Genomic DNA, 26,196 nt, shown 5'->3' on the forward strand with positions numbered 1-26,196 from the left:
CTTACCAGGTGATCCACACTATGGTGACTGATGTAAAAGACTGCTGAGAAGTCCAGGAGAATCAAGAATCATAGCCTTCCTGTGTATCTCATGATGGAGGATATAGATCAGGATGGCTCAAATTGATTTCGGTTCCAGTACTGGGTCTGAAGATACAGATGAGAAGCATTTCTGTGTACCTACCAGTCTCCTATTGGGTAGAAAATAATACCTCAGTGGCAGAATGTGTGTGTACCCAAAATCTCCCTGAACCAGGCATACTTGCACTGGAAAAGGATAACACAAGGGATGTACTGGACATCAGTATTCCATGTGTTTTACAACAACCAGAGTTCTTTCCCACGTCATTCAAGAATTCTGTATGCATCCTATTGTAGGTAGTTGGAGGGTAAAAAAAAATACTCACACATTCTTCCAACTTCTCTTCTTCCCTCTACTTTCTTAGGAATCAGCTAGGTCAATTCATCTGGCTAGATAGGTCCAGTCTTTATGTTGAAACTCTCCTAAATAATAGGCTTAATTGGATTGACTTCTAGTGGTATAACATATTCATGGTGGGTATTGTGATGCAGCAGTTGAGAACTTAAACACATCTCTTTGGTACTCAGCTGATGATGGCCTTCTCTTTAACCTTGGCTTAAAACCATTATGGCCAGAATAAGAAAAAATGTAACTGGGCAGAAGCTCATCAGAAGCTATCTCAATACAATGGAATAATTTAATTAAAAACATATCAAGCCATTCCTTTACTCTCAGAACACTGCCTTCTGTTCAGCTATGGGCTTGACTGTTCAAGAAGAAGCTTCTTATCAATCTCATTCCCTTAATTTTAAAATAAGATGGGCACATGCAACAATGTTCACATCAGCATTACTTCGTCATCATAGCTTCCTTACCTATGTTGTTAAATACCAGCTTCTGTTGCTGGTGTTCTTGCTTGCAGTTGCTTTTCAATTTGAGGGGATGAAATCCCTAACATCCATCAGAACTGGAGTCATCAAATTCTGGGGGAAAATTCTTGTGAATTTATCTAGAATGTGAATAGAAAAAAACTTCAAGTTTAGGAATATTGGTTTGCAGCTGGCAAGAACTTGACAACACTCATTCATATATAAAAGTTTTCTGTTTACATCTCTGAAACGAGAAAATAATGACTACTTGCTCCCTTTCCCTATCTCCAGACCTATGCAGACTCCAGCACAAATAACAAGAAGAGAGATTGCAAGGTGGCTACCTGACCTTTTCTTAGCATCCCTTTGCCAAACCTGTACTAGCTTAGTGCACTTATAACCCACGTATGCTAGTCAAAGAAGGAAGGTGAGGCAACTCTAGGCACTGGACAAAACTATTTGCTTTCCGTAGCTGCTTCTCCCTCACCGCCTGAGAGTTTCAAGAAGAAAGGGAGATTGAGGGGCCTTCCTCCAAACACCCCCCAACTCTAGACACACACACTTGCCTTGTTTACTGTTGCATTTAATCTGAATAACCATATAGCAATTGTAACATAATGATATGCTAATGATAACCTTCTAAGGAATGGTACATAATATGAAAACCAATTGAAGTTCTCTTAAAACAAGGATGTTTTTTATGGTTCACATTTGTATACAGCCCCATTCATAAGTTTGAGCAAAATCTCGATCTTGAATAAGCAAGCATACTCTTGATTTGGAGACATAAGGCATGTCTAGATGAGGACTTCTCCCGGGAATCGCCTTGGAATCATCCCTGTGCGTCCACATGACGCACAGGGGATCCCGGGGGCAGGGAGGGATGATCCCTCCCTTTCCCCGGGATAACCAGGACGGCTTCAATCCCGACTTTTCCCGCTGTCTCGGGATCGTCCCGAAGCCGCGGGACATGCGGGCAGCTGTCCTGGTTTCGTCCTGGCTCCTCGTGAGGAACCGGACATGGGGCACAGAGCTCTTCAGGAGCTCCATGCCCACCGGGGGTTGGAGGGGGAGCGGGGACTTTTAAAAACAAAACAAAAACAAAGCCTACCTGTATCACTAGAGCGTTCGTGCACTCATTTTCTATAAAATCCCCCCCCCCCCCGAAATGGTGGGCGCGGCGTCCTCTTCCTTCTGAGACGTCGCGTGCAGCGTGTGGCCTGAGGGGAAGGATCTCGCGATCACCATATCACGAGATCCTGCCCCTCCCCTCCCTAGGTCTAGACATGCCCATAGTCAATGTAATTGGGTAACATTTGTAACTGAAGTTTGAATGATTGCTGTTTCCTGACTAATACAGAAGCAACATTAAAGTTTGAATTTGGAGTGCTGATTATTTGTTTACTTCCTGCAGTATGTGGAACAGTATCAGCTGGAGAAGAAGAAGAAGAAGGAGAAACAGGCTGGATTGAAGGAGCTGCAATCCTCCTGTCTGTCGTTTGTGTGGTATTAGTTACAGCTTTCAATGACTGGAGTAAAGAGAAACAATTTAGGGGGTTGCAAAGCCGCATTGAACAAGAACAGAAGTTTACTGTCATCAGGGGTGGCCAAGTCATCCAGATTCCTATAGCTGACATAGTTGTTGGTGATATTGCACAAGTAAAATATGGTAAATATACCCAATTATTTTATTGGCATCTCTGCTAATTTATTGTGTTATATTAAAAGTAGTTTTTGGCTTCTTTAGGTGACCTTTTACCAGCAGATGGTGTACTTATACAAGGAAATGACCTCAAAATTGATGAAAGCTCACTGACTGGAGAATCTGATCATGTTAAGAAAACGTTGGATCGCGATCCTATGTTGCTCTCAGGTGGGTGATCAAATGATAGCTAAGAGCTGAGCATGAGGTACTTTGGAAACTGGACAAAGTTTCCTACTTCTAGAACTAGGTTATGTGAAACATTGTCTTTCCAGGTGACAGTGTGCTAAGATCTAGTGCTCTTATTTATTATGTATTATGCTTTTAACCTCCTCGGGTCCAAAAGCTGGGTCTTAACACAGGTAGAATTTCATACATACAGGCATCCTTTAATGTAATTAGTTTAAGCAAGTGTGCGTAGCTGCAGTGTCTTCATTTCCCATAAGATTAAACAGTGCTCCCAGAGAAGTTTTATTAGAAACTGGGAATATTGGTGCAGTAGCTCTCTGAATTTTTGCCTTTCTAGCCAATACACATTAATGAATGGTTTAGTACCTCAGCAGTGAAATAAGTAATGAAATTACTCAAAGGTAAAGTGAAATATGTAGTAAAAACTACAAAAGTACTGTAAAATGCTCCAGTCTACATTAACTGTATGAATAGCTGTCTATTGCCTAGCACTGAACTTCACTGACTCTGCAGATTATGCTGTTTTTGAATTGTAATTTGCTTTTGAGCATATAATTCACTACCAGATGTAGTAGAATTGCACTTCCATGAACAGCAACTTAACAAGAGGAACCTGCTACAAAACATTGCAATGTGTTCTCACCTCCTAATAGGAGGATGCAAGCTAGCTGTGCCCTGCTTCAGTAGGCCATTTCATCTCCCCATGTTTTCCATTTTCCTCCCAAATAAAATTCAATATTCAATGGCTACTGAGCATGGTTAGTACTCACTGAGCTGTTTCTGTGAGTTTTTGCACCTTTAGATGCCTGTCTCCCATTTTGTTGTGTTACATTTCTACAAACCTTAGGGTTCCTGTGAACATGTTGATAATCTCTGTTTTCTAAGTGACTCTGTTTTGGTTTCACTCACCACCTGTGTTTGCTATTAGAGGGAGTGATGAAACTATGTAGTAACATATTGCCCTGATTCATGGCATTGTTTTTACAAACCATAAGAAATAGAACGGATCGTATTGAAACACCACGCTTAGTAATCTCATCTTGTCTGGGGCTTGTTTGTATGCCATCACAATTGGCGATCCAGGTGTTTTTCATGGCCTTAGGGCATGTCTATACCTTAAGGGTGTAGAGGGAGGGAAGAGGAGGATTGCGGATTTACCTGCTTCCATGATCCTCCCCCAGTGTCCAAACAGCAGTGCCACGTCCTGGAAGTAAGGAGGGATGTTGAGACCGCCATTTTTTTTCTGTCAGCAGAAGAAGAGCTACATGAACGTGTGGCAAAAGAGAAGTTTAAAAAACAACCCCATGCCCAAACCACCCCCACCCCCATTCCTGGGATGTCAAAATTGCTGCACCCCCACCCCCGAAGGGCATGGAGTCCCCCCCCCCCCCCCGAACAGCTCTGTGCCTGGCTCCGCTACTCGTGGGGAGGAAGGGAGAAGGCGGGATGGGTGTCCATGCCAACTGTGGGCCTAGGGATGAATGCACAGGAATGACCTAAGGACGACCCCGGGAAAAAGGGCTGGTGCACACATGCCATAGTATTTGACTAGAAACTCAGTTTTGCTCCAAATATTTTTATTTATTTATTTATTTTTATATAAAAATATATAAGCCTGATTGCAATAATTATATGTTAGCTCAGATCCTTCTAGAAGTCACTTTAATATATTGAAGTCAGCAGGGCCACACTTTTTGGTTAATCACAGAAATGCATTTTTGCTTCAATTTTAATTGTGTGTTCAACCAATTTGTTTAGCTCTGCACACAGTAGCACTCTTACTTTCTCTGACTTTGGTTAACCATTCCTCTATCTTTGAACACCTGATAGTCTCTACGTACCATGTTACCAACTCACTTTTCTGTAGTTTATTTTGTTCTTTCTATGCCAGCACAGTTTGTCCAGGACCATGTCTATTTTCCCGCTCTCTCTGTACACCTTCCAGTTTTCTTTCCGTGTTTGCGCCTTTTCTTCTTGGACAGTCCCCCATCTCTCAAATACAAAAAATAATAGTTGAGGAATGGTTCCAGACTCACATTCTTGAAAGAATGTGGTCAGGAAGCATAATAAGCACATGCTTGATTTTTCCTCCACAGGTATTTTTTTAGTGGTGCTCCTCCAAGAAGATATTAGAGCACATTTTCACTGCCTGCATGTATGGAGTATATTATAGTATTTGAACCTCAAAGTTACCAAAGTGGTAATGACCTGATTTAAGTCAAAGTCACCTTGATGGGAAGCTCTGTGTATCCATTTCAGTCTAGAAATACTGTGTGCATGGTACAGGGTGGATAATACAGTGCGCGCATACCCAATTTACACCATATACATTGGTAAGCAAACAAGCTGGTACCCAACCATATATAGCTAGCTGCTTACTTTGCATGAACATGTGACTCTCCTTTTAACTGTTCCACATGAATTTAGGTATAGTGGTTCTATAATGCCACCAAATAGAAGTTGATTGACTGCAACACTGAGCACTGTTATTGCACCCTATTTTCAAGGTCTGCTGAACACCATTATATTGGTCTGTTCTCTCATTAAGGCTCAATACTGCAGACCCAAACTTCATCTAAACAAAGCATAACCACTAAAACCAGAAAAGCTGACATCCAAGATTAAAGCCAGGTTTTAGCTGCTGTATTCTCCTAGGACATTTGATTACCTCAGGTGCATTGACCAGGACTAGCCATCAAATGGAAGTCTGTGAGAATGCGAAAGAATAGAGATGTGAAGGCCCAGAAAAAAACTCAAAAATTGTGGGGGCAGGGGAAACCAGGAGGTTACCATATTTTTCTGAAGATCGTTTTTGGTTTTTTCCCCAAAAATTTGAAAAATTGAACATCTTCGGATTATGAAATATTTTCTTTTAGAATGTAAGACACAGTATTTATATATTGTGACCCAGGTTTTAACTCCCTTAAAATGATTTCTAAAAAACAATGCAATAAGAACACTTCTATGGAAAGACTAGAGATGTAAAATGTCTGGAAATAATGAAGCCTTGGGGAAAAATATTTCTTTAATCATAAGGACATAAGAGGCATTCTGATTCAGACCAAGAGTCCATCTAGTCTAGCATTCTGTTCACACAGTGGCCAAACAGCTATCAACTGGAACCCACAAGCAGGACATGATTGTAACAGCACCTTCCTGCCCATGGTCCCCCGCAACAGGTGTACAAAGGCTTACTGACTCTGCTACTGGAGGTAGCACATAGCTATCAGAACTAATAAGGCTCCCAGAATAATTATTTTTTTCATTCCTAATTGAAATTGTTGATCTTATTTATATTTTGCTGATACACATTTATACACATTTTCCGAACACGTGAGCGGAGTCACCAAATGTGCATTCTTGACAGCGTGTGTTTTGTCTGAAAGACTCCTGTGTTTCTGACGCTATAGTAGTCATTTAATGTAGTTCTAATCTATTCAGACAATAATTACACATTTACTGAGTTTACTTTTAAAAGTTTTAAAATTTAATTTTATGAGCAAACTAAGTTATACATTAAGTAACTTCAGGAGAGAAAGGCTATGTTATGTTCCTAAAGCAGCCCTCCCAATCTGGTGGCCTCCAGATGTTTTGGAATACAGTGCCCAGCTTTCCTGCCTCTGAGGCTGATGGGAACTGAAGTCCAAAATATCTGAAGGGCACCAGGTTGGGAAAGGCTTACAGCATCAATGTGATTTTAGATCTGTAAAGAGCACAATAAAATAAGTATTGCTTATTTTTCAATTTCCCCCAAAATTCTTTTTCTTTTTTCTGAAAGAACCTGGGCAGGGGTGGAGTGGATTTTTTTATGACCTCAAAATTTCTGGAAATTTTATCTCTCTATAAAAGAGGGAGGACCTAGATGAGCCACCATCTCTGCGACCCTTCTACTAGAAGCAGATAGAACCTGAAAGCACTAAAACAGTGCAGGTGTATGTCGATCTCATCTGCTGCCAATCCCTCATTATCAAGCTGCCAGAAGATTTTCCAGGCCTAGCACGTTAATCCTGAATCTGCATAAATCCTTGAACAGGGCCAGCTTGTGCTCTGTTCTGTGTCCAAGCTGGAAAGTCAGCTGAGTCTAGTGTATATAGTGCAGGGTTATTACCAGTTCAGCAACCTTTTTTCTGAGGTGGTGGAGGAGATAGGGTAGAAAATGATTGAGTTTCACAGTATCTCAAAATTATAGAATGCTCTGTGTACATTTTTGCAATGTTGTGTTAGACAAACCTATCCTTGTAGAGTTACTTAGGATAATTAAAATTAATTTCACTGGAGATGTTTGCCCATACACAGGGTAGATCTGTCTTCCTGCAGTGGTAGGAAAGAATACTTGCTTATTCCACAGTTCTGGTGACTTATACTATCAAGCTGCGACTGTTTCTGTAACTTAAAATAAGCTCCAGCTATGTTAGGAGACTGTGAAAATCTTCTGTACCATGTTTGAGGTATGAGCTATGAGCAAAGCACTTGTCCCAGTTCATGACCAGCTAGTGTGTCACCATGCAGGTAATTACAGTTTGGGGAAGTGCACTCACAGAAAGCATTTATATTACTGGGTTCTAGTCCTGTTTGGCCATGAAGGCCAGGGCCACTGCTGCAGTCATATAGGAATAGTGTGTATTGGGGAAGCATGCATGCATGTGTCTTATAAAAGAAACAAATATTATACTTACAAAGTGTGCAAGATCTGACCCACTTCCATTCCCATAGTGTACCTCTTCAACAGTCTGCTCCCAGTATGACTTTCTCTCGACTAGGCTGACATACAAGGAGACTGGATGAAGGATAAATGATTGGGGCAAGGCTGCATGAATGTAAAAGGCCAGGCATTCTGTTCTTGTGCTCTCCTTTACTCTTAAAATTGCACCTCTTTCTCCCCCATCCCCCAGTTAGGCAATGGATGACCGCTAGCTGAAAGTTGGCAGTTGCACAATCCTCAGATACTGTTTTACTGGTTGTGAATTGGCTCAAACTATCTGAGGGCATAGCTAGACAGGGCTTTATCCCGGGGCAATCCCTGGGATCGTCCCTGTGTATTCACATGATGCACAGGGGATCCTGGGATCAGACAGGGATGATCCCTCCCTTGCCCTGAGATATGGCCCTACATTTTAGGCCCGCTTTTTCCACGGTCTCGGGATGACCCCAAGACTGCAGAAAGTGTGGCCCACCGTCACGGTTGTCCCGGCTCCTTGAGGTTACTCAGAAGCTCTGCGCCCATCAGGGGTGGGGTGGGGGGAGCGGGATTTTTTTTTAAAAAAAATAAAAAAACCACTTACCTTTTGCATATGAGCACTCGTGCGCTGCTTCCTCTTTTTTAAAAAAATGGCAGGTGCAACGTCCTCTCTCTCTGAGGTCGTCGCACACCATGTGCAAACAGAGGGGGAGATCTCATGATAAAAAAAATTGTGAAATCTTCACCCATCCGTCGTATTAGACCGGTAGGTTTAGCTAAGGCCCCAGTATTCTAAAATTCTTTGTTTATATTTTCTGAATATCCATTAATGATCAAACCATGGTGCATATTATAATAATAGTAATAACTTTAATTGTGAAGGAATTGTGCAATTGTAGCAAGTTTTCCCAGTATAAACTGTAAAATTCACAAATATGAATACTTTTGCATTTTAGGTACGCATGTAATGGAAGGTTCTGGAAGAATGGTAGTTACTGCTGTAGGTATAAATTCTCAAACTGGAATTATCTTTACCTTGCTTGGTGCTGGAGGTGATGATGAAGAAGAAAAGAAAGAAAAAGAGAAAAAGGACAAGAAAAGTAAGCACATAAAAGTTTACAAACCTGAAAATATTTGGACAGTCCTTAGAAGCATGTTTTGTAGCTAGATTGTCCTTTATAGAAAGTCTCCATGTGTTGTTGCTGATAATGCAAAATGACTACATGGCAATCACGCTTCTTCCTTCAGCTGTCCAAGATAAGTTTGAAAATGGAATCATAAACTCTTCTATCTCAGTTATTTCATGTTAACCTTCCAGATCATTGTGAGCTGACAGTTCACTAGTCACTTCAGTACAATCAGTTTCACTCAAGTACTCTTAACAGTATAACCAGGATAGTATGTGTTGTGTGAAGTCTGACACATAAAAGGAAACTCATCAGAATATAGTATGCAAGAGGCAGCAGCTTAAAGAATAAACCCTGGAACATGTTTCTTATCTGTGAAGTAAGGCCATATTTTTCCGGGTAAACATACCTGGGATCTTTGACAGGATTCAGATTTTTGCTGAGCATTAAATATTACTTGGGCTTTACCGTCATAGCCAGCCAAAATGTGTGCTTGCCATGACCTTGCCTTCTACTACAGAGGGAGGAGCAGGATCTTATTTGATATTGTGCTGAGCTCCAGGCCCAGCATGACTGGAGGATGAACCCCTTGCCCCCTCCCTAACTATGAACTGGGGAGGGAGCTGGAGACTCAATAACAAAATAGCAAAGTTTCTTGCTGCTTTCTTATGTCTCCAAAAGTGAGTGCAAGGGGAGGGAGAAACTTGTCTTCTTCCAGGAGACCCCGTGCGCTTCCAAGACTCAAACTAGTAGCAACAGTATTGTTCATTTTAACCTAATAGATGCAAGATTGGAGTGAGACGTGAGGAGGATTCGAGGTTTGTGCACTCATGGCTGTACTTAGTCTGTCAGGGTAAACCAGTAAAAAGACAAGCTGAAGCATTCTGTTTGAAGAACTACAGCTGTAAGAGGAGCTTTCCTGTGTCCATCTGTCTGCCTCCCTCTCTCCTTCTCCCTCACACACAGTTTCTCATGTGAAACCAATTGCTTCCTAGCTCCTGTCTCCTACGAGTCCCTCCCAAAAGCCTCATTGCTTCTGAACACTTGGAACACCCTTACAATATTAGAATAAACCTGTAATGCTTTAAAGAGCGAACTAAGCCTAAGCATTTAACATGTCATTCAAAATACTGATCTATTCATTAGCTCTGAAGTCCAGAAAAGTATTAATTCCACTAGACTGTTCTAAACTGCTCTGAAAGAGCTTTGTGGAGCTTGATCTATCACAGCAACACACACATACAGACTTTGCAATTACAAGAAAAGTTATAAAAAGTAACTCTCCATGTTGTTAATATAACAGGGCCCTTTAGCTTGTATATAGATAAACAAGATATTGAATAGAAGATCTCATTATCCAAATCTAAAGTGACTTTTGCGCCTGTATTTCTAAATCAATCACTGTTTTTTGTTTGCAGGTAAAAAACAAGATGGTGCTATTGAAAATCGTAACAAAGGTAACTAACAGTACTTATTTTGTTAACTTTGATTTTTGAGTATGCTAGGTTTGGTGTAACATTCAAGCAAAACTTGTGCTTCACATTTTTAAACCATATCATACATAATCTTAGTTCTCACAATCTGATGTTAGGACAGCTACCTAGATTTCGATTAAATATAAAGAAAAAATCCTGACAGTAAGGTCTGTACAACAGTGCAACAGTCTTCCTACAGAGAATGTGGGTTCTCCATCTCTGGAGGTTCTTAAGAAGAGCCTGGACAGCCACCTCTGGTTGGCTTAATTGGTTTTCCTGCACATTGCAGAGGGTTGGACTAGATGATCCTTGTGGTCCCTTTCAGCTCCACAATTCTATGATTCTATGACACTAATATAGATGAACAGAGTGTACTCTTTAGCCTAGTTACGAGTGAGTATAGAACAGAGGCTCATGTGCTCTCCTGTCCCCGTCCCCCCTATATTACTTATTAGAACCAATCCTGCCCCACAACATAACTGTTCTAAAGCTTTTAATCAGTATCAATATTAGTGTTTGATCAGCCTGATTGTCTGTCGAGTACCGTGGGTTAGGAAGTGAACAACCAACCCAGCATAGCATATTTTTGGGGTGACTTACAATGACGTGCAAATTCATCCATTGCATTCTGGGTGACTGGCATAAAAAGTACTTGTCAAGATGACCTAATTGGTATCAAAAGAAAAAAATGCTGAGTTACAGCCCTTTCACTTGGGCCAAAGAATTATTTGAGTATAAAAGGTGTGAGACTGTAGTATTTCAGGTCAAATTTTAAGAAGGCGTTATCTTCTCAAAAGTATGATTCAGAATCAATCTTATACCACTTAAAAAGTATATGTATAAGGGTTTTGCGGTTGTTGTTGTTTTAAGAAATGCTTAATAGCAATAAGTTAATGTAGACTGTGAGCCCTAATTTATGGTTCAGTAGATAATATTAGCTGTGAGGTAATTTCTACACAAAAAGTTATAAGTATGTGCTGACTTTAAAATGAGTGGACCTTATTAGAAGCTCACCAGGCCAGTGTACCTGTCAGCTGAATGGCCTATTCAAAGTTGAATGGGAACCTTGGTAATTAGAATAAGATTTCTCCTTTTTAAGCTATTAGGGTGAGAAGTCTTAAGAACAAGAATGTTTAGATAATACCATTTCCTGTTAAGCTGTTAAAATCTAAAAATTCTTAGCACTGTTTAACAAGAAATGTTTTTATTTTATGCAAGATATATTTTTATGTAATGCTTTGAGAAAACATTTCTAATAAAAATTTAAAATGAATTAAAATATTCTCCCTTACTAATTATTGTTGGTACTTAACCAAAATTGAATTGTTCAGAATAATTTTTGGTGTTTGCTTTTCTTGACGTATATTAATCAGCTATAAATTAATATAAATTAATATCAGCTATAGATTAACGGGCAGGCAAAGGTTTCTTAACTACTCAAACTAGCTTGAAAACACTCAGCAAAGAACAAATCCGTAACAGGGTGTGTTTTGGTAAACTTAGCAAAAGCTCAAGATGGTGCGGCCATGGAAATGCAGCCCCTGAAAAGTGAAGATGGTGCTGATGGAGACGACAAAAAAAGAAACAATATGCCCAAGAAAGAGAAATCGGTTCTGCAAGGAAAACTCACTAAGTTAGCAGTTCAGATTGGCAAAGCAGGTATGGCTTTTTTATTTTATGGGCCTGAACAGAATACAATTAGTTGAAATGGCTTGTTTTAATTGTGGATTGCCACTACTGTGCTAGAGAGAATGCAACTGTCTAATTAGAGTAAATGTATAGTGCTTATTTGATTGGCAATGTTAAGCTGAATGGAATGTTGCAGCAATAAGTGTTAGCACCTTTGCTTCAATTAGGTTTTATTTAAAATACCTAATCCTCTCTTTTTCACAAGCTGAATTCAAGATGGCTTACGTAAGAGCACATCATATAATAAGTAAAAAATAGGGTAGAATATTTTTTGTCCCTGGCACCTGGGAAAGTGCCTCTAGACCCATAGTTGTCTGCCTTCTCTTTGATTGGCATTTGTACTTTGCCCTGTGCCATTTTCCAGATCTGCTCTTAAATATTACTTAAAGCTGGATCCCTCTCCATAATGCTTACCATTTTTCACCACATTGTTTGTCATTTCTATATATTCTGTATATCAGAGGAACAAATATATTCTGTTCGTTCCTCTGATTCTTCCTATGAGATATGTTAAGTTCTGCTTCCTCTTCCGTGTTCTTAGTTAGTTGCATTGATAGCTCTTGTGCTCATTCTTACTATCAATTGTTTGAAAATTTGATAGAATACTTAAGTGCCCTGCTGGAACAGACTGAAGGCCTCTCTAGTCCAGCATTCTATTTCTCACAGTGATCAACCTGATGCCTGTGGGTGAGCCCAAAAGCAAGACATGAGGTCAACAGCACTCTACATCTCATGTTCCCCAGCAACTGATACTCAGAGGCACATACTGCCTCTGTTACTGGAGGTAGTATATAGCCATCATGACTGTAGTGGCCATAGGAGTTATAGTCCAAAATTATCTGTAGCACACCAGGTTGGGGAAGGAGGCTTTATATTTAAAAGTCTGAAACATATTAGGGAGTTCCTCCAGTCCCCTGATCACTTTGGTTACCCTTTGCCGCATCTTTTTTAGCTCTATAAGATCCTTTTTGAGCTGCAGCAACCAGAACTGTATTCCAGGTAGGCTTGTGCCCTAGATTTGCATACAGACATTACGATACTAACTTTTATTACTGATGTAAAACATGTAATTTGCCTTTTTCAAAGCTGCTATACACTGGGTCAGTGTTTTCATTAAGCAATCCACCAACAACCCAAAATCTTTTTCCTGGTCAATCATCGTCAACTCAAAAATCATATGTGTATGATTTTTGTCCCACTTTTCACTTACTGTGAACTGCATTTACCATTTTATTGTCCATTCACCCAATTTGGGGATAAACGTTTGAACCTCTTCAGAAATTTTATCATCCTGAATAATTTAGTGTCATCGGCAAAACTGGAGACTTCACTGCTCACCTGTAAGTCCAGATCATTCATGAACCCTTGGGCAACTTGTGAAGCATTCAGTTGTAAATGTTTAATCAAACATGACTTTCAAATATATATTTGAGACTTATTTTTTAATCTGTATAATAAAGGATTAACTGGTTCTTTTCTCTTAATAAAAGGATTGCTGATGTCTGCAGTCACAGTCATCATTCTTGTATTGTATTTTGTAATTGATACCTTCTGGGTCCAGCAACGTCCTTGGCTTACTGAATGCACACCGATATATATTCAGTACTTTGTGAAGTTCTTTATCATTGGTGTTACTGTCCTGGTTGTGGCAGTTCCAGAGGGTCTTCCACTTGCAGTCACTATCTCTCTGGCTTACTCTGTAAAGGTATGTGTGAGAAATGCTTCTGTACACTGCTACATTACATGCCGTAGATACTTCATGTTCATAGACATTTTTCCTAAGCAAACTGCACTTTGGTGAAATCTATAGTAAGAGATAAGTTAAATGAATGGCTTGTTCTGTAAGTGCTTAAAAGCCATAATCTATGTTTACAAACAAGCAGCACCTCTAAAGTGTAAAGACATTTAATCAGGGGTGAGGAATCTTGTTCTTGCCAAAGCCCATGTTCTCTTGAGAATAGTCTGGCAAGGGGCTACATGCCAGCGAAAACACAGACTTTCTTCCACCATTCTGTCTTGTACACTCCCTACCATTATTATTATTATTATTATTATTATTATTATTATTATTTACATTTCTATAGCGCCCCATAGCTGAAGCTCTCTGGGCGGTTTACGTAAAATTAAAAACAGTTAAAAACAAATCCTGTTCACTGTTAAGTTGCAATAACTTACATGAATACATCCTACTGCTTGATGTTATGCTTGTTTGGGATTTATTTATCAATTTTCTATACCACCAAATTGCCAAAACTCTCTAAGTGGTTCATAAAAACCTAGGGCAGCATCCAACAGGGTGCAACTGCTAATGTAAACTGCAATGCGCTAGTGCAATGCCAATAGTGTTAGCAGGCATGCTGATTTCCCCAACTAACTGGCACACTGCTAGCTAATGCTATTGCAATTGGATTAGACTAGTTTTCACTAGGGTAACGTAATTTTTGTTAGCCGTTGCACCCCATTGGATATTGCCCCAACGCTAAAAGCAGCGTTATTGATTATTGATAAAATAATAATATAAAAATTAAAACAGAACAAAAACCAGCCACAGAGAAAAATCTAAAAACTAGGGATCTAACTTGAAGCTTAGATAAGAGATTTTCATTGTTGTCTTTATCTAGGAACCTGAACTTGGACATACACTGTGACAAGTAAATCCTAAAAATGCTTTAATACTGTTCAGTCTGAGTTTGTTTGTCTTTTTATAGAAAATGATGAAAGATAATAACTTGGTCAGACATCTGGATGCTTGTGAAACAATGGGAAATGCAACAGCCATTTGCTCAGATAAAACAGGAACACTGACAATGAACAGAATGACAGTAGTCCAGGCTTACATAAGTGAAAAACACTATAAAAAAATTCCAGAGCCACAAGTTATTCCTGAGAAAACTTTGTCATACCTTGTAACAGGAATCTCTGTTAATTCTGCTTATACTTCCAAAATCCTGGTAAGTGTCCATTGGCAAAAATATGCCTTAAAGCTGAACAGATGTGGCATGTTTCAGCTGAAGTTAAGCATTTTAGTATAATATTGGTTTTAGGGGCAGTGGTAAGCACATGCTTAACATCTTTCCCTTTGAAATCAGTGAGCCTTCTAAGTGCTTAACTTTAGTTGAGTTGTTTAAATTCAACAAGTTCTATAAAATCATTTTAAAATGTATGTTCTAATCAAGTAATATATACATATTACTGAAATGTTACTAAGTTTATGGGGAAACCTTACTGTAACTAATGCTAATAATATTGGACTGTTCTTTCTTGGTTATATAATTCATTGAAAATTGGCTTTTAAAATCTAAAAAGGCTAGTTATGCTTTTTTGAGTTCTAATGCATTTTGAGTTTCATACAATTATAATATGTTTCCTAGAACATGATAATGCTCGGTTCTGGCTGAAGTAGCGATAATGGATACTCTAACTGTGCCTTGACTTAATTCATGGCTTGGTACACTATTCACTTATTGAAAGATGCAAACTAATGTAGATGATTCTTTCCAAGAGCCACAAAGTTTAGAGATTCAGATTCTTAGAATGTAAATGAACAAAGGAGCTTGTGTTACTCTGATTGGCAAGAACAGCGAAATATGCAAAAACTGCCTTAGCTGATTCACCAAGCCAAACATCAGCCATGCTTGGTCACCTACTGAAGGCTCAACCACCCCTCAGTTTTTGCAGTCCCAGGTAGGCAGACAAAAACAGGTTTATTGAGCAGCTGATGGGCATGGTTAGTGAATTAAGTTTGTCTTGGTGTATCACATTATGCAGGCCTGCACAATTGCAAAACAGCAGTTCTATTTATTCAGGGGCATGATTACAAATGGCAATATCCTGTAACAAAATCACTTTGCTGAGTCTCCATTTAGGGAGGGGGGACCTCTTCATGCAAACAAAAAGGAATGTAAGAATTGCTCTTACTAAAAATATATATATATATATATATATATATATATATATATATATACACACACACGTATGTATTTAACATTCGATTGAATGTACTTTGCTTAATTTTAGTTAAGTGATCCATGGGAATTGCATGTTCTTTGAGGAGGTGAATAAGCTAAAATGAACATATAATTTCAGCACATAGCTTGTAAATCTTTGGGGTATGAATTTGGAGATGCTTAAATTCAAACTGCTTTGCTTGAACTGAAGCAAATTCTTTAAAGGGTTATTCTGTCTTTCAGCCTCCAGAAAAGGAAGGTGGTTTGCCCCGCCATGTTGGTAATAAAACTGAATGTGCCTTGCTGGGACTGCTTCTGGATTTGAAACGAGATTATCAAGATGTTAGAAATGAAATCCCAGAAGAGGCACTCTACAAAGTCTACACCTTCAACTCTGTTAGAAAATCTATGAGTACTGTGTTAAAGAACTCTGATGGCAGTTTCCGGATATTCAGCAAGGGTGCCTCGGAGATAGTACTTAAAAAGCAAGTTAGCTTTTGTACTTGTGGTCTCTGTCACGTAACAGTTTGATTCGATTCCTGAAATGGTACCTGGCATTTAAACACTGTGTTTATTTCTTCTCAGTAGTTCTTAGAACTAGCTAATTTAGAAATCTTCCCCACAAGGGATTGGAATCGGCATTACAACAAGTCTGTATTAGCATTGATGAAGCTGAACAAGCTTTTAGTGAATACAAGGGGCGGAATTCAATGGGGCGCTTCCGCCTTTGCTGATTCCCTTATGCACCGCCAGTTTGCATCCCAAAGCAGGACCCACACTTGTGCAACAAAGATTTAGCACTTCCAGAGCAACCGGAAATAAGTGAAAACGCTCAGTTCTGAAACACGCAGGTTGGCACAGCTCGCATAAGGGAGCCCTGCCGAGCTCTCCCAATCAGGAAACGAGCATTTCCATTCATTTCAGGGCTTCCCCTCAGAAGCGCTAAATCTCTGTTGTGCAAGTGGTGGGTTCTGCTTGCACAGTATAATTGGCGGGGCCCACTACTTGCACAGCCATCAGTGGGGCCCAGAGAGCTTTGTCTATGGGGCGGTATATAAAATAAATAAATAAATAAAGAGAATCAGCAGAAGTATTTAACTTGCATTAGTCAACATGAACGCTTTGCATAATATAATGCAGTGAATACTTATTGCTATATAATCTTCCTTTTTAACTTAGCTACCTAATAATGGAAACAGCTAAGTTTTCACTGGTATTTTTCCCCTCTAACAGTTTGCGTTATTTTCCTATTGAATGACTATAGTCTCGCTGAATGCGTTCTCTTCATGCTTTTCGAATGCAGAACTGGGTTGTTAGTGAGATATAAACAGTTGAGTTTGCATGGGTTGGAAGATTGTTTATGTAGCAGTGTTCTCCAAACTTATAGTGTGTACTTGTAGAATCTTACAGTTCACTCAGTTTATTGCAAACAGTATGCCAGTTCAGCTCCTGTACAGTTTCCTTATTGCTGTATCTTGTTTTGTGGAGACATGTAGTGTTAGCTATAGGCATGAAATTCTTGTACAGATATGAAAATACATTTTGAAGATCTGCTAAGTATTGTCTTATTACAAAAGTCTGACAAACAATGCATATGAGTTACCTTCATTCCTCCCAGGCCATGTTATGCTGGCAAAGGGGTGATGGGGAGTGGACTCCTCAGAGGTGTACCTAGAACATGGTAGTGACCCATAAGCCATATGATAAAATGAATCCTAGATCACCCACTTCTGTGGCTTCCCTTGCCTTCCCCCGCCCTCCTATCATCATCAAGCACTAGCACAAAAAAGTTTCCATACTGGAGAATGGGAGGGAAGCTGCTGTTACTTATAGTAGAGTTGGAAGGGCCCTATAAGGCCATCAAGTCCAACCCCACAGTCTTGTGTGATGGGGGCAGGCGTCTGTATCGAAATGCCATGAAACTTAGCAAGTCTCCATGTTAATGCTTGAGAAGACTGCCTTTGATCCAGAGGAATTTCATTGGGGGTCTTCTGAATCTTGAAGTTTATTATATTTTGCTTTCAGGTGCTTCAAGATACTAAGTGCAAATGGTGAACCAAAAGTATTTAGACCAAGGGACCGTGATGATATTGTAAAAACTGTGATTGAGCCTATGGCCTCAGAGGGTCTCAGAACCATCTGTCTGGCATTCAGAGACTTCCCAGCTGGAGAACCTGAGCCAGAATGGGACAATGAAAATGACATTGTCACTGGTCTTACATGCATTGCTATTGTAGGCATTGAAGATCCTGTGAGGCATGAGGTAAGGGGAAACTCTTTCTTCAAGTATACCTTTGAACATTCTTTGCTAAACTCATCAGTTGTCTTTTCTGGACTGTCTGCCAAACTTGACTTTTAAAACAAATGTAGGCATACCAAGACTTGTTACTTTGCCTTTACAGTTAATGTTTAGATAATACTCAGGACCTAACGTAACCTGGCTAAAGAACAGTTCTCATTTTCATGTTGATTGTGAGTTAAAAATAACTCTACAAATAGTGTCATTTTTAGGGAAGGTTCACACACCATCACATTATGAGAGGTGATGTGGGTGTTCACATACATTTAAGAAAGTTCCTTCATGTCTGCTCCAGTGTAATAGATGTAGACATTAGAAGACTTTTTTTACAGTATTAAAAACTTTATAATGGATTGGAGAAACATTCCATAAAAAGGGTATATGCATTTAATCTAAAATTACTAAATGTTTTCAGAAAGAAAAGTTTTGTTTCTATTCTTCTGAACAAATCTTAAAGTCTAGTTCTCTCAAACAGCAGATGAGGTAGCAAACCTTGAGTCCCCATAAGCACTGTGAAGCAGTATGGTTCATACAAGTTTATTTATCACATCTCTGTATAAGAATTAGGCCTAGTCTCAATACTGTGACAAACTTTTTGTGAATCAGCTAAACAGTAACGTTGGGTCCCAGTCTGTTTTTGCCTAAGTCTCTTCTAAATGTGAGTCATCTAAACATTTATAATTGTGTTTAATGAGTTGATTCTCCTCTGATAAGCTATAGGAAAGGTAGTTAAACAAATAATAGTTGCAGCACATCTATAGATTAAAACATACATAGATTTACTTCATAATATCTACATTTTATCCCTAGTAACATGAATGTAAATTGATTTATAGAACTGTTAAGGCATACTGTATCAACTGAAATATAATTTCAGAGGGGAAGATAAATATATCTGGGGGAATCTCAGAATTATGAATAAAAAAATTGAGCATTTCCTTGTTGAAAGCTACAATAGCAATCTCTTATATAAACAGTTATTTTTCTTCTTAGGTACCAGATGCAATTAGAAAATGCCAGCGTGCTGGTATAACTGTACGTATGGTTACTGGTGATAATATTAACACTGCCCGTGCTATTGCTTTAAAATGTGGCATTTTGCATCCTGGTGAAGACTTCTTATGCCTAGAAGGCAAAGAATTCAATAGAAGAATACGTAATGAGAAAGGAGAGGTGAGTCTGGTTAATTAATAAATATTCTCATTTTGATTGTGAAAACTTAGTAACAAAACCAGGGGGGTGCTTTTTAATGCTTTTTAAAAACAAATGTTAAAATCTGATTTTTAAAAATTTAAATCAGGTTTTTAATTTTTTTTTTAATCCTCAGTAAAATCCTGTATTTCTCTCTCACTTAAAAAAATAATAATGTAGTTACAATTAACTCTAATTACAAACATGGTAAACCCTCTTTCACAGCCTGTAACAATGAATTAATAGCTCTGTCACATTTGCATTGAGCTATCTAACAACCAAATGGGCATTCATTTCAGTTCTTCCTTTCATGGCTTTGTCCAGCCTAATACCAGCTTTTGCTTTTTGAAAGTTTTAGGCTTTGTCATTGTTCAGTGGTTGAGCACTTGCTTTGCATGCAGATGGTCTGAAGTTCAATCCCTGCATCTCCAGGTAGGGCTCGGAAAGAATCCTGCCTGAAACCCTGGAGAGATGCTGCCAGTCAGTGTTGACAATACTGGGCTAGATGGACCAGTGGTCTGACTCAGTGTAAGGCTGCTTCCCGTGTTTCTCTGAATATAAAGTCATATGTGCAAAGACAGAGGCTGTGCTTATGTGATGGTGGCGCTAGACAAAGCAAGTGCAGATGGTTTTGATAGGACAGAGAGTCAATATAGGAAAGAACAGTTAGAGGCAGAGTGGAAAAGATCAGTAGAATGAATCGGGGGTGGTGGTGCAGGGAGCAAGCCGTTATTGTACAGGCATAGCTTCAGGTTCCTATATCACTCCATATTTTTGTTACAGAAAACTGACATGTCTTCCGGGTATGAGAAAGACCCTATCCTTGAATATACCCTCCTTGATGTTATAAAATGCTTTATTGTAAATTAACATGTCTTAATTATCAGATTTGCACTTCGCTAGAGAAATAGGAACTATCAGTGGCAAACTGGCTTTAAATTTTGTCTTGGTAATTTAAATTGCTTCGATTTAAATCAGCCTACCCTGTATGATACTAGTCTAAATTGTCTTTACAGATAGAACAGGAGCGAATAGACAAAATCTGGCCAAAACTCCGTGTGCTTGCAAGGTCTTCCCCTACTGACAAACACACTCTGGTAAAAGGTAAATAAGCATTCTTTTCTATTGGATAATAAAACAAAAGTTTTCTAGAAAATAATGGGCCAAACGGTTACTCAGTTGAATATGCTTTAGGAAAAAGAAAGAGACCATACCTTGTAATATAACATGAATATTGGGTTTACACCAAACTTCAGGTAACTCATAATTTTCAGTTGCAAATTTATATTTTGATGCTAATACAAATATTTGTGCTTTCATTTTAGGTATAATAGACAGCACTGTTTCAGAACAGAGGCAAGTTGTAGCTGTGACTGGTGATGGTACCAATGATGGCCCAGCATTGAAAAAAGCAGATGTTGGCTTCGCTATGGTGAGGGGGTTTAACTGCTGTCCTGACTGTTAAATTATATTGGGCCTCTTCAGACAACAGGCTAACCCTTTTGCAGCAAATGCTTACTGAGCATGTTTAAGCCATGGTTATGTGGCCACCATGGTGAGGAATGGTTCATCTGACACGCTAAGTCATGGTTCACACGACACACTAAGCCATAATGTTTAGCTCAAAGTGCTTAACCACCATGGCTTAGCATGTCACAAAAGATTTAATCTAATTCACACACAGCCTTGCAAAAGCAGCACTAAATTTAGTTCTCCTTGTTTCCAGTCTACCCTATTCTCAGATAACCATGGGAGAAATGCCTGACTAAAGATGATAGTCTAAATCAAATGTTCATATCAGAATTACATTTGTTTGCATGCAAGAATAAACAGGACTGCTGTTAAATTCCAGAATATTCAATGTTAGATGCTCAGATAGAAATACATCTTGAACCTTTGGCATATAGTGTTGTGATTTTTTTCTGAGAGAAAACATAGCGAAATATTTCTGCAGTTTCTTGCAAATAAATCTGATATCATATGCAAGACCATAGAACTATTAGTGTGGAGCAGGCAGAGGAAAGTTATGAAAGTATTCTTATTTGTTTTTATTTATTACATTTCTACACCACCCAGTAGCCAAAGCTTTCTGGTGTTATTCTGATTATAGGTTAGCTATTAAAATAGGGAGACTCATGAGCTGTGAAAAGCGATTAGCCATAGTAGAGCTTTATGGCAAAGGTACCAAAGGATTGTGTGTGGTGGGGAGGGGGGATAGGGAATTTGAAGAAAACTTTGGAGAGAGAAACTTTTTTCCTGCTATTTGTGTTAAAGAGGATTATATTGAACTTACTCTTATTATTTTAAACTAAAGTGTTGTAGGTTGTGAGATCCTATTGTAATTCATGCTAAATTGATACTCCTTTAGTGTACCTAATTCTTAGATCAGGTTTCGTTTCCTTACTTTTCCTTGTCACTGTGGAATTGTGACACCGCAACTAAGATGAGTGTAGACTATTTTATCTCTGTAGAATTTGGTGTCAGGTAGATCACTTACATGACACTGAACCTTGTATGCTTCTACGTATTTTTCTCTCTCTAATGTGGAGTCCATAACATTGATGCTTTTTCCAAAGAGTAGAAACCAGTCAGTCTAGTTACTCTTGTGGCAGGCTGAGCTGTAGGTAACTCCCATACCACTCTTAGGTAGCATTTTAAAGTCAGAGCTTCCTATTAGCGGAGTCCAGCTAGAGGAAAAAAAACCCAGCTGTGTTACTACTTACGATACCTAGATCATGCTTTCTGTTCTCAACAACTAAACATTGGGAACTTTTCAGGTAGCATAGATGTAGGCCATTTCTACACCTGCCTTTTTTCCAGGGATCGTCCTGGGATCATCCGTGTGCATGCAAACGACACACAGGGGATCCCAAGAACAGGCAGGGATGAGCCCTCCCTCCATTTTCCTGGGATAATCCTTAGGTGTAGAAAGGGCTGTAATCATTTAGCAACAGTAACTGGCTTATTTTCTTATCAGAATGATATATAAGAATGAGAACTTCCCAGAGAGATTCAGCTATTGGTTGGTATAAAAATCAATGAATTAAATAAATAAATAAATAAAATAATGAGCCAAGCGTCGATTCAAAAACATTCTGCCTTCCTATTCTAGAACCTGCAGGGTTGTATTAATGTGAACAGAACGTTCATCAGTTGTGCTATTGTGCCACCTAGTGCTGTCAAAGATCAGCTACTGCCTTTGTGGAACAAAAGAAGCTTGATGTCAAGCTTCTTTGTGATAAGCTAAAAATGTACAAATACTGATGAAGGCAAATAAATCTTTAAATGCACAGCTTCAGTACTTCTGTCATGTGGAAGTAATGTAATTGAAACGACTTTAACTAGTTTGTGTGCTATGCATCACCAGTATGGGAGCAGAGAAAATACATTATTATTATTATTATTATTTATTTATATAGCACCATCAATGTACATGGTGCTGTACAGATAACACAGTAAATAGCAAGACCCTGCCGCATAGGCTTACAATCTAATAAGTTGTAGTAAACAATAAAGAGGGAAGGAGAATGCAAACAGGCACAGGGAAGTGTAAACAGGCACCGGGTAGGGTGAAGCTAACAGTATAGAGTCAGAACAAACTCAATATTTGAAGGCTATAGGGAAAAGAAAAGTTTTTAGCTGAGTTTTAAAAGCAGTGATTGAGTTTGTAGTTCTCAAGTGTTCTGGAAGAGCGTTCCAGGCGTAAGGGGCAGCAGAAGAAAAAGGACGAAGCCGAGTAAGGGAAGTGGAGGTCCTTGGGCAGGCGAGAAGCATGGCATCAGAGGAGCGGAGAGCCCGAGCGGGGCGATAGTGTGAGATGAGAGAGGAGAGATAGGCAGGAGCTAGACCGTGAAGAGCATTGAAGGTCAGCAGGAGAAGTTTATATTATTATATACATCTAAGAATTGTAAGCTCTGTGCATTACCTTTGGATAAGTCCCATTTGAATTCAATAGGACTTCCACATGCATATGATTGCACTGCATGTTTACTGTGTATGTTAATACTAATCATTCACCAGTCTATTAGCTGCAGTCAGCCTTTATGTACAGTGGTTTAAAAACTAGATGTGTCAGAGTAGTGACCCTTTTTTAACATTTGAGGTTGTTTGAACTTGATGATCTCCACACACTTAGAAATGTTGCAGGTTGCTGGAGGAATGGCAATGCTTTCCGACTCCCCTGCCAGCCCCGAGCTGGCTATTAAATCTGTACTTTTTCAGCCTAGTAACTTTCTTATGGGCTTATTTACCACGTTGATATATAACTGGAATGTTGATGCCCATTGCTGTTCGTGTTGTGACTTTTGTTTTGCTCTCCTCTTTCAGGGTATTGCTGGAACTGACGTAGCTAAAGAAGCTTCTGATATTATCCTTACAGATGACAACTTCTCAAGCATTGTTAAAGCAGTTATGTGGGGACGAAATGTGTATGACAGTATCTCCAAATTCCTTCAGTTCCAGCTTACTGTCAATGTAGTAGCTGTAATTGTTGCTTTCACAGGAGCATGTATTACACAAGTAGGTATTGTGCACTCATTTTCAAGTAATGGGGTTGAAAATGTTCCTCTTACAACTCTGATGTAATAGTTATCTTTTAGAGCTATTTACCAGAAGTATGCTTAAAGCACAATATCAAACCTCAATAGAGAAAATATTTAACAACTGCATAAATGGTTGGTTTTTAGGATATTTGTGTTTATATATTAGGAAACATATCGTTTTTATAGGATTCTCCACTTAAAGCTGTTCAGATGTTATGGGTAAATCTCATAATGGACACACTGGCTTCGCTTGCTTTGGCGACGGAACCCCCTACGGAATCTCTCTTGCTGAGAAAACCTTATGGTAGAAATAAACCTCTCATCTCTCGGACGATGATGAAGAATATCCTGGGACATGCTGTCTATCAGCTTGTGGTTGTCTTTACACTCCTGTTTGCTGGTAAGAATACTAAATTTCTGTGCTTGGGCTTTTCGAAAGCTATTTGCTTTATTTTGGCTGCTTCTCAAATGGCTATTGTAGTCTTCTAATACAGCTCTTCAGTGTTGAGTGTTTTTGAAAATGCCTTACATGAGAATATGACTTTAGATGAGATACTGAGAGTAATTAATCTCTCCTTCACAGGTGAAAAAATCTTTGACATTGATAGTGGAAGAAATGCACCTCTTCATGCTCCCCCTTCAGAGCACTACACTATTGTATTTAATACGTTTGTGATGATGCAGCTTTTTAATGAAATAAATGCACGAAAAATTCATGGTGAAAGGAATGTATTTGAAGGAATTTTCAATAATGTAATATTCTGTACTATAGTCCTTGGCACATTTATTGTACAGGTGAGTAGACTATTTAACTTATTTGATACATTTTTTTCTTTCGCCTTTTTAGTGTCCAGTGCTTTACCTGGGTACCTATAGTCAGATCTAACATAGTATATAATTTGTCTGATGTCTTTAGAAAGGCTTTTAAATTTAGAGATTTTACTGATAAGGTATCTAACTGTCACATTTGTCCATTACTCTTATGTATTCACAAATCCAACATTAACAGCTTAATAACATTTTGTTCGGAGATTCTGAAGTCTTTCATGTGTGGCTTTAAAATGCATAGAGTAACTGTGTGCCAACTGAAATATGTGAGTGTTAATCTTGCTTCTAATATCACAGTTAAATAGACATTATATTTGCATGTTATACTAGAGTGTACTTGTGCCCTTTGAGCTTTTACTGATAGTGGCCAGGAACCAAATCATGTTTCAGGCTTAATAATTAGTCTCAGTTACCCATGTTTGTGATCATAAGGAGCATACTTAATATTCTAACATCACTTTATGAAGGTGATTGCTCACGGAACTACAGTGGTGACTCGATAGTAAAACAAAGTGAGCTAGTTTGGAGAAGTTAAAGAAAACAGGCTTGTATAATTGCAGGGCTCTAAAACATGTGATAAAATAATGGCTAAACAACTTATTGAATATGTGGGTGCAGATATTTGATGCAATTTAACCAACACCAGTTTTTAAAATCTATTGGGAGTTAAGTCTTTGTTTTAAAAGCCCTACAGCTGAGTCAGCTACTGCCATGTAACCTTTAAAAGTATTTTAAAAATTACTTGATGAAGGAGGGAAGGTTGAAAACCTTTAAATGATGGTATCCATGCTTTAGTAACATCCAGGGAACATCTCTCACTAGTACTGAAAAAAACTTTACTAGGTCCAGGTCTGTTCTTCGTGGTCTCTGTGCATCACACATATGGGCTCTGCGCCTGTGCGGTGCTCGTTTCGGAAACTTCTATAGCTGAGGCAAATGTTTTTGGCAGGAACCCCTCCTCCACCGTCCACTGCTCCCTTATCAATGTGCCCATGTATTGAGGTCATTTTCAAAGGCTTTTCTGCAGGTTCCCTGCCATTTAAAGCGGGGGGGGGGGTTATTAGAGAGCGCTTTCTCAGTGATGGCACCCCATTTGTGGCATTCCCTTCTTAAAGAGGCTCACCTGATGCCAATAATCTTATCATTTTGGCACCAGGTAATGACATTACACTATTCCCAGGCCTTTTAAGGTATGAATGGATTTTAATATATTAGCTTTTACGTGTATTTTATCACTGCCCTGGAAGTTCTGCTAACAGACAGTACAGACATATTATTTAAAAATAATTCTTACAGAATTTCTTTACCTGGTACTTTACTGAACTATTTGGTAACTGAACTATTTGGTAACCTTGAACTGGACACCTAAATTGCTAATTTCTAAATCCAGACAAAATGGAGGTGTTCTTAGCAGGTAGTTTGTCTGCCCAGTTGAGTTCAACCTGTCCTGGAGGGAGTTGCACTCCCCCTGAAAGATCAGCTACGCAGCTTGGGGATGTTCCTGGATCCATTTTTGTCATTTGAGGCAAAGGTGGCCTTGGTGTCTAGAAGTACTTTTAATCAATTTACGTTGATAAGCAGATACAAGTTGCAAACCTGTCTGGACAGAGATAGCCTGGTGGCAGTTACTCTGATAATCT

At 39.0% G+C, this 26,196-nt stretch overlaps 1 protein-coding gene across 3 annotated transcripts in view; it reads left to right on the forward strand.

The window, feature by feature from the left end:
* ATP2B1 (ATPase plasma membrane Ca2+ transporting 1) overlaps positions 1-26,196 on the forward strand; it is a 56,332-nt gene that overhangs the window by 19,490 nt on the left and 10,646 nt on the right. For all 3 annotated transcript variants that reach the window (XM_063133810.1, XM_063133811.1, XM_063133812.1), the window contains exons 4-18: positions 2,305-2,559; positions 2,638-2,763; positions 8,416-8,559; positions 10,005-10,043; positions 11,565-11,720; positions 13,241-13,455; positions 14,459-14,701; positions 15,941-16,182; positions 17,723-17,960; positions 18,990-19,169; positions 20,204-20,291; positions 20,513-20,619; positions 23,514-23,705; positions 23,915-24,128; positions 24,312-24,523. In XM_063133810.1, coding sequence (XP_062989880.1) covers positions 2,305-2,559; positions 2,638-2,763; positions 8,416-8,559; positions 10,005-10,043; positions 11,565-11,720; positions 13,241-13,455; positions 14,459-14,701; positions 15,941-16,182; positions 17,723-17,960; positions 18,990-19,169; positions 20,204-20,291; positions 20,513-20,619; positions 23,514-23,705; positions 23,915-24,128; positions 24,312-24,523 — 2,651 coding nt within the window. The remainder of the gene's footprint in view (positions 1-2,304; positions 2,560-2,637; positions 2,764-8,415; positions 8,560-10,004; positions 10,044-11,564; positions 11,721-13,240; positions 13,456-14,458; positions 14,702-15,940; positions 16,183-17,722; positions 17,961-18,989; positions 19,170-20,203; positions 20,292-20,512; positions 20,620-23,513; positions 23,706-23,914; positions 24,129-24,311; positions 24,524-26,196) is intronic.

The sequence above is a fragment of the Elgaria multicarinata genome, chromosome 9 (assembly GCF_023053635.1).
Source record: "Elgaria multicarinata webbii isolate HBS135686 ecotype San Diego chromosome 9, rElgMul1.1.pri, whole genome shotgun sequence".
Lineage (NCBI taxonomy): Eukaryota > Metazoa > Chordata > Lepidosauria > Squamata > Anguidae > Elgaria > Elgaria multicarinata.